The sequence below is a fragment of the Pipistrellus hanaki genome (genome assembly GCF_964339955.1).
Source record: "Pipistrellus hanaki genome assembly, chromosome: 7".
Classification (NCBI taxonomy): Eukaryota; Metazoa; Chordata; class Mammalia; order Chiroptera; family Vespertilionidae; genus Pipistrellus; species Pipistrellus hanaki.
The window spans coordinates 5,903,604-5,918,917 of record NC_140509.1 but is presented as its reverse complement, the minus strand read 5'-3'; the positions used below and the strand labels follow the sequence as shown (position 1 = coordinate 5,918,917).

Below are 15,314 nucleotides of genomic sequence, written 5' to 3'. Positions count from 1 at the left end.
CCACCACGTGGTGAGGGCTGCGGGAGGAAGATAGTGCAACTGCCCTGCTTGACCTGGCAACTCCACGGCCTGTTTCAGAGCCCTTCCAACGGCCAAGAGTGACCAGCTGGGAGAGGAATGGTGGCTTTAAAGTCCCAGGCAAAAATGCACAAACCCAAGGAACTGAGGGGGCATGAGCCACAGCTTTAAGCCACCATGCCCGTCGCCCACACCTCCCTCTGCCCACCACAAGCCCCCAAAAACCAGATTCCATTTCAAGAGAAACATAGAACGCAGACTAAAAAAATTTAATCCCAGAAATAAAACATAATCATTTTTTTCTGTGCTTCATAAAAAATCTCATTTGTTTGACATTTTTTAAAATTTAAATTTAGAAATACAATAGTAATTTATGCAAATATGGCCCCATCTCTTTCCCCATTTCTGCCACTTGTACACTTTTCAGACATTCCAGAAAAAGCACCCAACCTTCCAGAATTAGTATGGATTTAAAGCAAAACCAAGCCCATAGAAACTGCATTTTCCACTCCCAGACAGGCGGAGGCAGTCGCTGAAGCAGACACCAGAGTGAGAAACCCGAGGGGACAGAGGGAAGCCGAGAGGACCCAGGAGAAAGCACAGCTTGGAGAAATGATGCAGAGAAATCCTGACAGCAAAGTACACACCTTGGCATTGATATAAGGGTCAAAGGGGCCGTGCTTTTTGAGTTCTTTGATCTCAAGAGCATTCTACAAAAAGTAAAGGAAAAGAAAATGTGATGATAAAATGGATGAAATACATCAAAGCAATTGCACAGCCCTGAGGGGCCCAACATTAGCACAACTGGGACCAGCCCTCCGGGTGCCTGAAGGAAAGTTAATGGGGAGGACGGTCTCCAGGGCTCGGCAGGCATCAGCCCTGCTTATCCAAGCATCCAGCTGAAACAGTCATGGCAATCAGGTAAATCGATGCAGTACATATCTGGAACGACCTGGGTCCATTAGGCTCCTCAAGCTACTGCAGCTGTCTTACCCCAGCCCCGCCCCACCACCTGCCCCGCCCACCTGCCGGCCCCGCCCTCAAAGCGCTGGGCTGTGTCCCACAAAGGCTAGTCTGGGGGCAGTGAGCAGGACAAGCTGGCACACTCAAGTGGCTCAAAAGTACAAGCAGCTGTGTTCCAAGGCAGCCGTGAGCAGAGGATTAGAGATGGTTACTGACATGTTTTTAAATGAGAAGCACTCTAATGGCTGACTAGCTTTTTTCAACATTGAGGAATATTACTTGAAAGCAAACTTCCTTATAAATTTCCTCCAGATAAGAAAAATTACAATCACTTTAGGCAGGAGGAGTAAGTTGCCTTAAATTCTAAGAGACCACTGTCATTTCTAAGGTTATAAAAGCAAACACCCTCACTGACTACTTTAAGTGTCCGTTGCTCACCAAAAAGTACAGTCCATGCTGAAATCAGTCTGGCTCAGTGGTAGAGTGTCGGTCTGCGGACTGAAAGGTCCCGGGTTCGATTCCGGTCAGGGGCATGTACGTTGGTTGTGGGCACATCCCCAGTAGGGGGTGTGCAAGAGGCAGCTGGTCGATGTTTCTCTTTCATCGACGTTTCTAGCTCTCTATCTCTCTCCCTTCCTCACAGTCCAGGAGGGGATGGAGGCTGGTGAACAGCTCCACACACACTCTCTGGATGGGGACATGGGGAGCCCTGGCCCGGGCTCTTGCGCCCCGGGGGGAGGCTGCCCCCACTCAGTCGTGCCCGAACAGCGCACGGAGGGAGAATGCCTGGCCTCACTGGCCTCACTGACAGGTGGCTCTGCGAGTCCCCGCCTCCTTTTTGAGGAATAACCCTGATCTAATCAGACAGGTAGTTAGCAATCTGCTCTCAGCAGAGTCATCAGGAAATAATCCTACACTCAGTGAGGACCAGCAGCTTCTCTCATTCAAGCAACTAAGTATCTGCTGCGGTGCTGACCACAGGAGGAGAGCAGGATGGCTTGTCTTACAGGGAAAGCCCATGTCCTCTCAGACCCAACTTTAGGGCACTTTACAGGAGGCCTGTCTAGAACATGCTTATAACTTTCCCAGAGCAATAGGAGTACCTAAGTCATGGCCACCGGGAGGTATTTTTACTCAAATGCTCTTTTTATTTTCTAAGAACTACCTCTGCTCTGTCACAGCATGCTCACTCTTAAATTAACATTAGAGGGCCCCCGGGACGTGATCTGCATTCCGTGAAGACCCCTTGGCCTCCACCATGTGTCTGGGAGCCCACTGTCAGCCAGGCTCCGGCCTTTCAGGGCTGAGAGTTCTGCCTCCTGTAAGACAACAGCATGGCTCGCTGGGTACTCACACGCACCGGAGACCTGCTTACCAGCTGACGTCGCAATGCCATGTCAGTGGCATAAGCACAATCTGCAATTAATAAAGCCCGCCAGCTTGAAATAGACACTAAGCAATTTTGCAGAATTTGCATTATTTCAAATTTTGCACAAGTTAGTATTTATATTTGTGTTAGTGTTATTCCACGCCTGTATGATTCACGTGCAGATAAAATGCATCTCATGGAGTGAGATCTCCTTGATGCACTAAGAGGCGTGGTGCTGGGCGGAGGCAGCCACCCTCGGGCCTGGAAGAGCCGGGTGCCGAGGTCTGAGCTAAGGGACCAAGCGGCGGCGATGGGCTGCGAGGTCGTGGCTGCAGCTGAACAGAAGAGCGCTTCCCTTCCTTCCGACCTGCTCATTGACTCTGGTGTGAGAGGGCCCTTGATGGATGAGCAGCCGCACGATCTGGGCATCTCCTTTCCAGGCTGCCAAGTGCAGAGGGTAGCAGCCTTTGGAATCAGCCACATTGGTCAGCGCGTCGTTCCTCAGCAGAACCTCGACCACATCCCTGGAAGGCAAAGGTCAGCTGTGAGTCTGCAGAACCTACAAGTCTTTCCCACCAACGGCTCTCCACACCCTTGCACAGCACCAAGCGGCCCACGGCTGTTACCTCACCTGCTCCCTGGCCTCCCGGCTCATGCCCAGCCTCTTCCTTTTATTCCAAGGGCGACTCTGCACAGTCGCTGGCATGGGCCGGCCGCCCTGTGTCCCACAACACCGGCTCTTTGCCTCCCTGTTTATTTCAGAAATCATCCATTTTCCGTTACTTTGAAAACGCCTGATCCCCTTGTCTGAGCTTTACAATGTCTCTTTGTTTGAGGGACAGAATTTACATAAATGTCACGCAAGACAAATATCATCATCCAGAGCAGCGGTCACCAGCCTTTCGGACCTCGCGGACCGCTGATTCACAGCATTCAGTGTGTGGGAGCCGAAGGGGCCAGGCAGAGCATAAGTAAAGCCGCTGCCAACATGAGCCAGACCCTGTGTGTCATTTGATACAGCCAGGAAGAAGGACGTGGCATTCTTCTAGGTGGCACCACTGGCTAAGCAGATACAAACACACAATTTCACGCACAAGGCGGAAGAAAGCCCCACTGTAAACACAAACAGCATCTGGAGGTCAACTTGGCTAACAAGCTCGTCTTTTAAGTTCAAGATCCACTTTAATTCAGGTCTCTCCACTATTTAAGGGGGCGGGGTCTCTACATATGTCTTGTTAGCTTTGTCTAAAATGGCACAGAAAGGACGTGACGGCCACCGTCAGTGTATCTGAGAAAAGTTTCATGTCGAAGGTAACAATCAGTCAGCTGGGCCTGGCCAAAGGCTGCACAGTGACACAGAAAACCACAAGGTGTGCGGCCCTGCTCTTGTTCAGAAAAATCTAACGTTCCAATAGCCCCTCCTCATGAAAGCTAAACTTCTTCATAATCTCACAGGGTACGTGCCAATCTCCCTCTATTCTGGACGGCCTGGTTCCCATCCCCCCACATCCTGGCGGGCCTCGTCACTGTACCCCACACGCGCCTGCTGGCAGAGCCCTCAGCCTCCTTACCTGATGGCAGCGCCCTCTTTCAGCTGCCAACCATTTACACTGACGCCCTCTTCTCCCAATCCCCAAGCACAGCTCCAGAAAGCGCTCCAACAGTCCCACCCCATCCAATAGCCTCCCTGTATGTACGAGGAAGAGATTTAAATATGCCTTATTTTGCAAATGTTTCTTTCCTTAAAAATAGTGCTTACTGTCCATGAGGCTAATTTTATGAGAAAAAATGGCAAAAGTAGATAAGTAACTACCTAATAAAAGGAAAGGTTCTCAGAACCAACCCACCAATTTTCAGTGTATAGAGGGGCTGTTACCTGGCAGATGATCCACCCTTTCTGCCCCAAACCTGACGTTCACATTAGATGCTGTGGCACTGCACATCCGGGGGGTGGGGAGGAGGGCACAGGAGAAAACGGAAACTCAACCTTCGGCCCAGGCCTTTGGAGGGCTGAGTGGGGAAGGACGTTCCAGCAGTTACACACCGAAGAGATTCGGGGATGCTGGGCGACATTCAGTTTCTTTTTCTCAGCACAACTGCTCAGTAATCCTTCCTAGAACCCAAAGGCGGAAGGGCGGGCGGAGGCGGCAGGCCAGTACTTACCTGTGGCCATTCAGAGCAGCGTGGTGCAGGGGGGTGTACCCCGTACTGTCCACACAGTTCACGTTGGGCCCTCTCCAGATGCTGTGGAGAAAGAAGAAAGGCCGAAATCACAAACCCAATCTGGAGGCAGCTAGCTGCTGGGGAGGAATCCTATGTGATGCTCAGGCCCTGCCACCTGGCTCTGACAAAGGCCGCGGCAGCTTACCCAGCGGCCCTCTGCACCCTTCTCATCTGCAACTGCGGAACCCGCTCCGCCCGGGGCTGGTCCTCTGAAGACTCCCGGGACCCTGGGAACCGCTCACTGGAAGGTCATCAGGACACCACTGAAGCACACCGCTCGGCCAGTCGCAGGCCCGAGCACCCATTGTTAAGTGGGTGCCCATACAGACCAGAGGTATTCAGACAAGTCAACCACCAGGAGCATATCACAGGGCTCACATCCAGGAAAGCACAGGGATACGCGTGTTAAGATGAAAGAGACAACCTGTCTTTCCTTGGTGAATATGTCTTATTGATAATAAAAAATTAACGACAGAAGCTATAACTTCAGTGCCTTATTTGAATATAAAATACTATACTAGAAAGGTTAAAATGCCTTATTTAATCCTCCAAGAATTAACTCTGATTCCACACCTTACTGCATTGGCCAGAGCTTCTAAAATACTCTAAGTAGCCTGGCCAGTGTGGTTCTGTGGTTGAATTTGACCTATGAATCAGAAGGTCACAGTTTGACTCCTGGTCTGGGCACATACACCTGGGTTGCGTTGCAAGTTTGATCCCCAGTAGGGAGCATGCAGGAGGCAACTGATTAATGATTCTCATCATTGATGTTTCTATCTCTCTTTCCCTCTCCATTCCTCTCTGAAATCAACAAAAATGTATTTTTAAAAATAAATAAATAAAACACTCTAGTAGAGGGCAGCCTTATCTTGGCCTTGCTTTTAATGAGAATGCCTCTAATGTTTTTGGCAGTTGGTTTGATTCATGTAAACATGTAAAATAAATATCTTATTTTTCCTGTTTAAAGTATTACTAAAAATAGTTGTTTAAGTGCATTTTCTACATTTTGGAGATAATCAGTTTTTCACATTTAACTAACTAATTTGTTGTTATCTACAGGTTTCTTAATACTGAGTGATTCTTTGATTCCTGAAATAAACCAAAAACCTTATTTGGCCATTCTCCATTATGGCCATGCTGGTGAATTCTACTTGAGAGTGTTTTCTTTACAATTTTCACATCTGCATTCATAACTGAGACTGGTCTAAAGTTTTTGCTTTTTTGCTGTTGCTATTGAATAGTATTAGTGTTGGGTTTTGATCACAATCTGCACATGTCTACATTCAGGAATCAATGACATGGAGCACTACAACGATAAACAATCACCAGCAAAACCATCTGGGCTTGGAAGAAATTTTATTTATGACAACAAAATTCTGGAAGTAATCCAAAAGCCTATCAATAAAGAATGATTTGATAACTATAGTATAGACCCATAGCAGAATTTCATATACCAGTTATACTGCTATGCAATAAGACAGAATAGAGATTATAATACAACTAGTGGGCTGGTGCATGAAATTCATGCATGGGGAGGTGAGGTGTTCCTCAGCCCAGCCTGCACCTTCTACAATTTGGGACTCTTCAGGGGATGTCTGACTGCCGGTTTAGGCCAGTTTAGGCCCAGGAGTCAGACATCCCTCTCGCAATCTGGGACCACTGGCTCCTAACCACTCACCTGCCTGCCTGATCGCCCCTAACTACTCTGCTTGCCAGCCTGTTTGCCCCCAACTGCACCTCCCCCTTTGCCGGCCTGATCACCCCCAACTGCCCCCCCTAATGTCCTTCTCACCCCCAACTTCCCTCCCCTCCAGGCCTGAATGCCCCTAAATGCCTCTGCCTTGGCCCCACCACCATGGCTTTGTCCGGAAGGACATCCAGAAGGTCTCCCAGTCTAATTAGCAATATTATTCCTAATAGTATAGATGTTAAGGGGGAAAAAAGAAACAAAATTCTAAATACTATAGAGAAAGAATATGAGAGAAATTTCTTAGGATAGTGAATTGAGTGCACGAAGTTTACTCAACTTCCTGTAAAAGTTCAATCAAGTGATAGGGAAATAATTCTCACCCTACACCATAGATATATAGATGATAAATAGATAGATAGATAGATAGATAAAGAGACAGAAAGACAGGCAGACATCAAGTAACTGACAACACTGAGGAATTCCTAAAAGGCAGAAATCAGATAAGGTCGGAGCTACAGAGATACAATCCAGAAGAATGCAAATTACAATAATCACATACTATTTTTCACTTAGCAGACTGAAAAATGAAAATAATGACAGGGAAACAAGCACTCTTAAACCCCACTGGTATGAGTTTAAATTGGTGAATTCCTGTGGGAAGACAGTTTGGCAGCATCACCAAAACCAAAAATAGGCATCCACTTCACGCCAGCATTTCCACTTCCGGGCAACTGTCCAACGGAAACGCTGCACAGAGCACCGAGGCCCGTCCTTGCACAGGCTGCGTCCATGAAGAATCAAAACAAAAACCCATTTAATGACCATCACAGTGAGCAGTTAACTACCAGGTGCACCCATAAAATGAATTCTTTTATAACCATCAACAACAGTGACAACAAAGGCAAGAAAAGAAAATGAGTTGGACCCATACAGCCTGACATGGAAAAAAGAAGCCACTGTATATATACACAGAATATGAGCCCCGCAGGTAAGCGTATAAGTGACCCCTGAGGAAGGCGGTGGGAACAGTGCTCACCCAGTGCTGGGTACCCCTGGGAAACGTATGTTGGGGTTGCTGCAGAATGGTGAAGAGGAACATTCATTCATGTTCCTTCTGCATTCTACCACAGTTTAAAATATTTACCATGAAAATAATTTTATAAATTTTAAAGAGAAGAACCAAACAGGAATGCTAATAATAAATGCATTTATATGTGAGACAGAGGCCACTTTTATGAACCTGTAGATATTAGGCCTAAAATCTTCAGATAAATTTTCAGCTTGGCCCATGTGGTTCAGTGGCTGAGCATCAACCCATGAACCAAGAGATCACTGGTTCAATTCCCGATCAGGGCACATGCCTGGATTTTGGGCTTGATTCCCAGTAGGGGGCATGCAGGAGACAGCTGACTCATGTTTCTCTCTCTCTCTCTGAGTGTTCCTATTTCTCTATCCCTCTCCCTTCCTCTATCTCTAAAAATCAATAAAATCATACTTTAAATAAAAGAGCTGAAAGCATACTTTGAACCATGCAGACTTTGTCACACCTGTATGATGATTTCATGGTCTAACCCAAACACTGACAACCCATGATGCCAAGTGAAAAGGATCTGGAATGTCAAAGAGGTACAATTTTTATACTTATTTTCAAGTTGCTTCACAGGACAAAAGGTCATCCTCCTATATAATAATCCTATGTAATAAAAGGGTAATATGTAAATTGACCCTAAAAGTGGAAAAACTGGAAATGACAGGTCACTATTACACACACTGACCACCAGGGGGCAGATGCTCAATGCCGGAGCTACCCGCTGGTGATCAGTGCACTCCCAAGGGGGAGCTCCACTCAGCCACAAGCCAGGCTCACAGCTGGGAGCGCAGCAGCGGTGGCAGGAGCCTCTCTCACCTCCTCAGCAGTACTAAGGATGTCCGAAAGCGGCTTAGGCGGGGAGCAGGCCTAAGCCATCAGTCAGACATCCCCTGAGGGCTCCCAGGCTGCCAGAGGGATTGATTGATGTCTGACCGCCAGCTTAGGCCCGATCCCCCAGGGAGTGGGCCTAAGCCGGCAGGTGGATATCTTCCAAAGCATCCCAGACTGCGAGAGGGTGCAGGCCTGGCTGAAGGATACTCCTCCTCCGTCCCCTCAGTGCACAAATTTTCATGCACCGGGACTGTAGTTGTATTATAAAATAGGTAACACTAACATACAAAACCAAATTATCTTTGCCAAATCAGTGGCAGATCCAAACCCCCATTCCTGGAGCTCTTGGCATTTGACCAAGCAAGGACTTTACGATCTATTAACAGGGATGAGATGAACATGGAATACAAGGCTGTATATAATTCAAAGCAAGATGGCTGGAATACACTGACAGAACTTGGGAAGGAGGAAATGCCAATGAATTAAAGCAGTTGGAGCACAGGTCTGCCAGCAGCTGCTACTCATCAGGGATCTGCTATCTCAGGCATCTCAGTCAGGTGCCAAAGTAACCTTAAAACTAAGATTCAAACGGCACTTGCTTTTAACAGAGGGCAGGACTGAGCAAGCCCACTGCCATTTTCTAACTTTTACCTCCATGTCTCTGAGTTAGAGGTGATTAGATCTAGATATCCCAAACCAGCACTAAAACTACCTCAAAACAACAAGACAAGAAAGAAAAATAAGAACTCTCTTGTAAAAGCTGCAATGTGTCCAAGTTGTAAGGCCTCCAGTGTTTTTTCTACCTAGCATTTCCTCTAAATACCCATCTAGAAATGTTGGGGATTTTTATTTTATTTTATTTTAAAATATATTTTATTGATTTTTTACAGAGAGGAAGGAAGAGGAATAGAGAGTTAGAAACATCGATGAGAGAGAATCATCGATTAGCTGCCTTTTGCACACCCCCTAATGGGGGTATGCCCGCAACTACGGTACATGCCCTTGACGGAATAGAATCTGGGACCTTTCAGTCCGCAGGCCGAAGCTCTATCCATTGAGCCAAACCGGTTTCAGCATGTTGGGGATTTTTAAATGAAAATGAAGAAATGCTTGGAATTTTAGCTTCAGACAGGATGGCAGTAACATCCCCCTCCACCCAAGTTCCTTCCTCTTTGGCAGCCCGGGAAAGAGCGAGGTCTTCCTTCGGATCACAGCTTAGGTTTCTCTGAAACAGTAAGTCCCAAAGGGCTGCTCACCAACAAACAGCAAGTGAACACAATGTGCCAAGAGACCCAGAAAAAGAACAAAATGGACCGGGAGATTCCTAAACAAAGTGTGACCTACACAGGTTGTGCGGAAACGCACTGGCTGCCCATAACTCGGAGAAAACCCTCAGACCGATCTCAATGGGATGAGAGGGTCCCGGCGATCCTGCGGGAAGAAGCTGAGAACCAGGTGAAGAGCTGAGGCTCTGCGGTTAGCCAACCACTTCAAAACCTGCCCCTGCCACTTGTCAGCTGGGTGACCTGGACAGAGGTGCTAGTCCCGTAAATCCTATGATCGGCTCCCAGGGCTTGCATGGCTCCTGGAAATGAACTAAACTGGCTTCGTAGCATTAGGGTGGAGGTGTGGCAGCACCCCAAGGGCCCGGGCGTGATGCGATGCTGAAGCTCGTGAGCCTCGCCGCTTGTGCCTCAGAAGCACCACCGTTGGGACATGGCATCTAAAGACACAGTGGGGCAAGGAAGAACACGACAGGTGAGAAGCTGCGCTTTGCATTCACCTTGAACGCCTCTCTCCATTCACTGAAAAGCTGACCATTATTGCCCTGGCTGGGATGGCTCAGTGGCTAGAGTGTCAGTTGCAGACTGATTTGATTTCTCTGTCAAGGCCTTGTATCTCGGTTGCAGGTTCCCCAGCCCTGGTAAGGGCAGCTGGGGGAGTCTATGGGAAGCAACCAATTGATGTGTCTCTCTCACATCAATGTCTGTCTGTCTCTGTCTCTCTGTCTCTGTCTCTCTCTCTCTTTCGCTCCTGCTCTCTCTCCATCCCATCCTCCCTTCTTTCTACACTCTCTAAAAATCAATGGAAAAAATATACCCGTGTGAGGATTAACAAAACAAAAACAAAACAAAAAAACAACTTGGGGTAAAATTGCTTCACATCTGTGTGGTCAGATAAGAACAGCAGGAAATGCGCGGAGACACTCACTCTGTCCTGCAGAGTGGCCAGCCCCGCCTTTCCTGACCACACTGGCTGATACTGATGTCACCTCCTCCGGTTCTCCAGGTCATTCTGCACCTTCAGCACAGCGTTTATCACACTTGCCTTGAACCAGGGCGAATTTGTTATCCTCATCAGTACTACAAGCGTAAGCCCATAGGGGCATGTGTCCCAGAGCACCCCACTACGCAAGAACTGGCACAGGGCCACCAGCCTGCCACTTCTTCTTCTTCTTTTTAATATAATTTTATTTATTTCAGAGAGGAAGGGATAGAAAGACAGAAACATCAATGTTGAGAGAAAATCACTAATGGGCTGCCTCCTGCCCGCCCCACACTGGGGATCGAGCCCACAACCTGGGCATGTGCCCTGACTGGGAATCAAACCTGTGACCTCCTGGTTCATAGGGCCAACATGGCACTCCTAACATTCAGTTTTCACCAAACTGCAACCCCAGTGTGACCGGTCTTTATGCAGTATAATCTGCCATACTGAATCCACCAAAAATGGCAACCGTCTCTTGAAGGGATGCACAAGAATACTACATTTGTGCCTTAACTGGTTTGGCTCAGTGGATAGAGTGTCGGCCTGCAGACTCAAAGGTCCCAGGTTCGATTCCAGTCAAGGGCATGTACCTTGGTTGCGGGCACATCCCCAGTAGGGGTGTGCAAGAGGCAGCTGAATCGACGTTTCTCTCTCATCAATGTTTCTAACTCTCTATCCCTCTCTCTTCCTCTCTATAAAAAAATCAATAAAATATATTTAAAAAAAAAAGAAAGAATATTGCATTTGTACATAAAACAGAGACAGAATAACCGTAAGTTGGAACCAAAGTGCCCAGCCCACTTTCACCATGAAGACTCTGCCATCAGATTTCAGGATCAGCTCTCAGCTGGCAGCGAGCTTGGTTCCTAGGCGGCCCAGCTGCCGAACTGCTTACTTTACACAGACAAGGACGCCTTGATGCGCGGGCAGTGTCCAATCCAGTTACTGCACCACCTGCACATGCCAGGGTGCTCCCCAGTCTGCACCCGAGTGGGGTGGGGAGTCAGACAAGCGAGCAGCTGACTCCACACTGTGGCACTCGGTGAAGGGAGTACAGGAAGGGTGGCTCGTGGGGAAACGGAGCAAGCGGGCTTGGCAGAGCCTCAAAGCTCAGGAGGCATCAGCGAGGCAGGAGAAACAAAGAGGGAAACCCAAATCAAGGTCCCCAAGGAGTTCCAGCAAACTGGGGCCACTGCAAGCAATTGAGAGTGGCTGGAACCCAAAAGTGACAGGACATGACAGCAAGGACGGGGAGGCGGGCAGAGCCGGGTCACCAAGGTCCTGGGCGCTAATGCCAAGTGCTCAGCAGGACGGAGCAGATCTGTGCTTTAGAAAAGCCCCTCTGTTGGCAGCTGGGAGGTGGGAACACAGAAGGTTAATTTGGTATCCCCCATACTGCTGTGAAGGCCACGTATTGCAGGATTGGGGGGATCGTTATGCTAAACAGTTACAAGGGTGATGCAGTGGGAGAAAATCCAGGAGCCCGGTCAGAAGTCAGCAATTCAGGCGAGAAGTGAGAACCTGAAGGAAGGCAGAGGACAGAGAAAAGAATAGATTCAATAGGAAAGACAGGTCTACAAACTGAGGGTGGGGGCCCGGGATGGGTGTGCCTAGGCAATTCAGTGGGTAAGGAGAGCAAATTCAGGAGGGAAGCCAGGGTTGCTGTCTTGAGGTTGTGGCAGTGTGCGGCAGGGAGGGGGGGAGAGGTGGTAGAGGGGGTTATTTTGTGCATTAATTGAGGCAGAAATGAATTTGGACTCCCATATGTAGATGTCCAGTCAGTAGGTGGATGTAAGGGTTTGGACCACCACAGTTATATGAGCAGTTTAAAATGACAATGTTCAACCCGGCCAATGTTGCTCAGTGGTTGAGCGTCAATCCATGAACGAAGAGGTCACAGTTCAATTCCTGGGCAGAGCATGTGCCCAGGTTTCTGGCTCAATCCCTCTGTCTCTCCCATCATTGATATTTCTATCTCTCTCTCTCCCTTCCCCCCTGAAATCAGTAGGGGGAAAAAAAAAAAAAAAAAAAAAAAAAAAAAAAATATATATATATATATATATATATATATATATATATATATATATATATATATATATATAAAATGTTGAACTGAAACAAAATCCCACACTTGACTTTGTGCATGTTCCTTCCAGTTCTCCAGGCTCTTGGCCTTGACTGTTGAGAGAAAACAGCGTGGGCTCTAGGAGTCTCCTCCTGACTTAGTTCTCAGGAGTCAAAGGCTCCGGAGCACAGGGCTAGGGGAGGGCCTCCTCCATTTCAGACCCTGGGAAGTGACAACGGCGATGAACTTGAGGGAAGGAGGTTCTGGCGGCTCTCCATCTCCTGATTACTTCATAAACGGAGGTCTACACAGGAGTTAGTCTCATCAGCCTTTTCTGCCGCGCCTCACTGTCTTCCTCTGCAGGTGACCCTCGCTAGGGCAGCCTCTCTCTGACCCTCAGCAAGGGCTGGCAGTGTTCCAACACAATGAAACACTGCCCAAGTCAGCCCAACTTTAAAAAGTCTTCATCTTACTGGAATGAATTGGACACATCCTCACTAAGAAGCTTTCTACAGCCTTAACTGTAGAGGGTAAAAGGAGAGATAGCAAGGAGCCCATGAAACGGTCGCTGTTGTCAAAGCAGCGAGTGATCCTTAGAGGAAGACGTGAAGCAATCCCTGTAACACCCCAAGGAATTCCAGCTAGCTAATTGGGAAGGATTAAACATGCACGTTTACTTCTGCCCACTGCTGAACCTCATTAACATGGGGGTAAAAACAAACAAACGAAAAGGAACAGGAGAGAGAACATGTGGGGGAGAGGAGAATAGTTAAGGTAGCGGAGCTGAGAGTGACTCCCCGAGGCCGGAGGACGGATGTCAGTCCGCACAGGCACCCGGCGGCAGAGCAGTAAAGGCACCCGGCCGCAGAGGACTCAGGGATGGAGGCTGGGAACGGGCTTGATACGAAGTCCGTGTAAGAAGGCAGTGCACGTCCAGGTCTCTGGTCACACCTAGGGCAGCCAGTGGACTACTGCTCCCGCACCCGGGTGGGAGAAGGTGGGTTTGTTCTGTGAAGGAAGTGAACCAGAGGGGTCTAGACTTGGGGACATTAGGAACAGGGGGTGCAGGGGGAGCACCATACTAGGAGGAAGCCAACATCCCGAACGACAAGAGCCCAGCCCTGCTTATCCACCTGGTTCCAGGATGCTGGCAGCCCCACCACACCCCAAAGTAGGTTGGAAGATTCTTTCCTGGAGAAACCAAACACTACACAAAGAAGTTTAGTTGATGCTGACTTTTGGGGATTCCCCCAACAAAGCAGGTGGGTTCCTGCCCACTCACTTTATAGTATTAAAACCTATCAGGGCAAGCTCCTCTCCCCTTTGCACAGACCACGGCTTTTCAGTGTCTCACTCTTAAATGAAAATGACAACCAAGGACCTCGGAAATCTGAAGGAAGCACTTAGCATGAAAAGAGCACAAAACAAACAGAATGAAGGGATTCAAAGGAACAGGAGCACGGACCCAAATAAAACCTCAGCAATAAAAACCTACTATTTGTCTGGCTCAGTGGTTGAGCACTAACCCATGAACCAGGAAGTCACGGTTCGATTCCTGGTCAGGGCACATGCCTGGGTTTCAGGCTCAATCCTCAAGTGTGGGGCGTGCAAGAGGGAGCCGATCAAAGATTCTCTCTCATCATGGATGTTTCTATCTCTCTCTCCCTCCTTCTCTCTAAAATCAACGAAAACATACTTTAAAAATATAACCTACTATCACACAAAAATCGGATTGGAAAAACTGGAACAATCCGTGCAAAGTTCTTGGAAATTAACAAATGAGAGTAGAAAAAAATATATATATTAGAGCTAGAAGATGAAGCTGAGTAAATCTCTCAGGAAATGAAACAACAACAAAAAGAGAGAGATGAGATATACGAGAGAAAATACTTTAATAATTAGCGAACCAGAGATCCAGAGAGAAGAGGAGGAAATTGTCAAAGAAATACTTCAGAAATGTTCCTAGAACCCAGGGCATGAACTCCCGGCTGAAAGAATCTGCCCCTCGCTCAGCACAGTTGTGAAAACACCCACCCCCAAGCACACTGTGAAATTTCAGAAACATTTCAGAACACACAAGATAAAGAGAGCAGTTTCCAGGGAGAAAAGCAGTTCGCACACAAAGGATCGGGTGGCACCAGAATTCTCAAAAGCTTCTCTGGGACCCTAAGACAAAGCAGCAAGCTTTCAAACTGAGGCAACGTAATTTCCAACCTGGAATTCCGTAGCAGACAAAGAGTAAGGCGGAGAATACAGGTATTTTTAGACGTGCAAGGTCTCAAATTTTACCTCCCACACAGCCTTCTGATCAGGAAGTGCCTGGAGGATCTACTCTATCAAATAATGAGCAAACCAAGAAAGAGGAAAACGGGCATCCAGGAAACTGGACAAAAAAGGCACCAGGAATGAGCCGAGCAGCAACCTCTGGCGACTCCCAGGACCTCGGCTGGAGGACCAGGCAGGGCCAGGCGGGGCGGGGTGGGCGCGCTGCAGGAGAAAGGGCACCTGGGACGTGGAAAGGATACTCAGGGATTTAAAAATGATGGCTGTACTTTGGGAATTAAAAGTGAGCCGGACATAGGAAACTCAGAAAACCAACAAGAGGCAGTTAGGGGCTGCAGGAAGAGAAAAGCATTGTGGTATACGAACTGGTTCAGCAGGTGAATCATGCTAAGAGCCAGAACAGCATAAACCTAAATATTCAACCTGGTCTAATGGAAAATCATGGTGTAACATAAGGATGAGGGGAGAGGCAGTGAACCAAGAGAGTGGAGAGAGCGAAACCTGCCTCTTCCGC

At 48.0% G+C, this 15,314-nt stretch overlaps 1 protein-coding gene across 15 annotated transcripts in view; it reads right to left on the bottom strand.

Moving 5' to 3' along the window:
• Positions 1-15,314, bottom strand: part of ANKS1A (ankyrin repeat and sterile alpha motif domain containing 1A) — a gene marked incomplete at its 3' end in the record, with an annotated part of 164,746 nt that overhangs the window by 93,839 nt on the left and 55,593 nt on the right. For 12 of the 15 annotated variants that reach the window (XM_084889992.1, XM_084889996.1, XM_084889985.1 and 9 more), the window contains exons 2-4: positions 4,514-4,594; positions 2,718-2,874; positions 666-728 (exon numbers count right to left, since the gene is read on the bottom strand). In XM_084889992.1, the coding sequence (XP_084746118.1) occupies positions 666-728; positions 2,718-2,874; positions 4,514-4,594 (301 nt within the window). The remainder of the gene's footprint in view (positions 1-665; positions 729-2,717; positions 2,875-4,513; positions 4,595-15,314) is intronic. The other 3 variants (XM_084889988.1, XM_084889994.1, XM_084889995.1) reach the window with 1 other exon arrangement.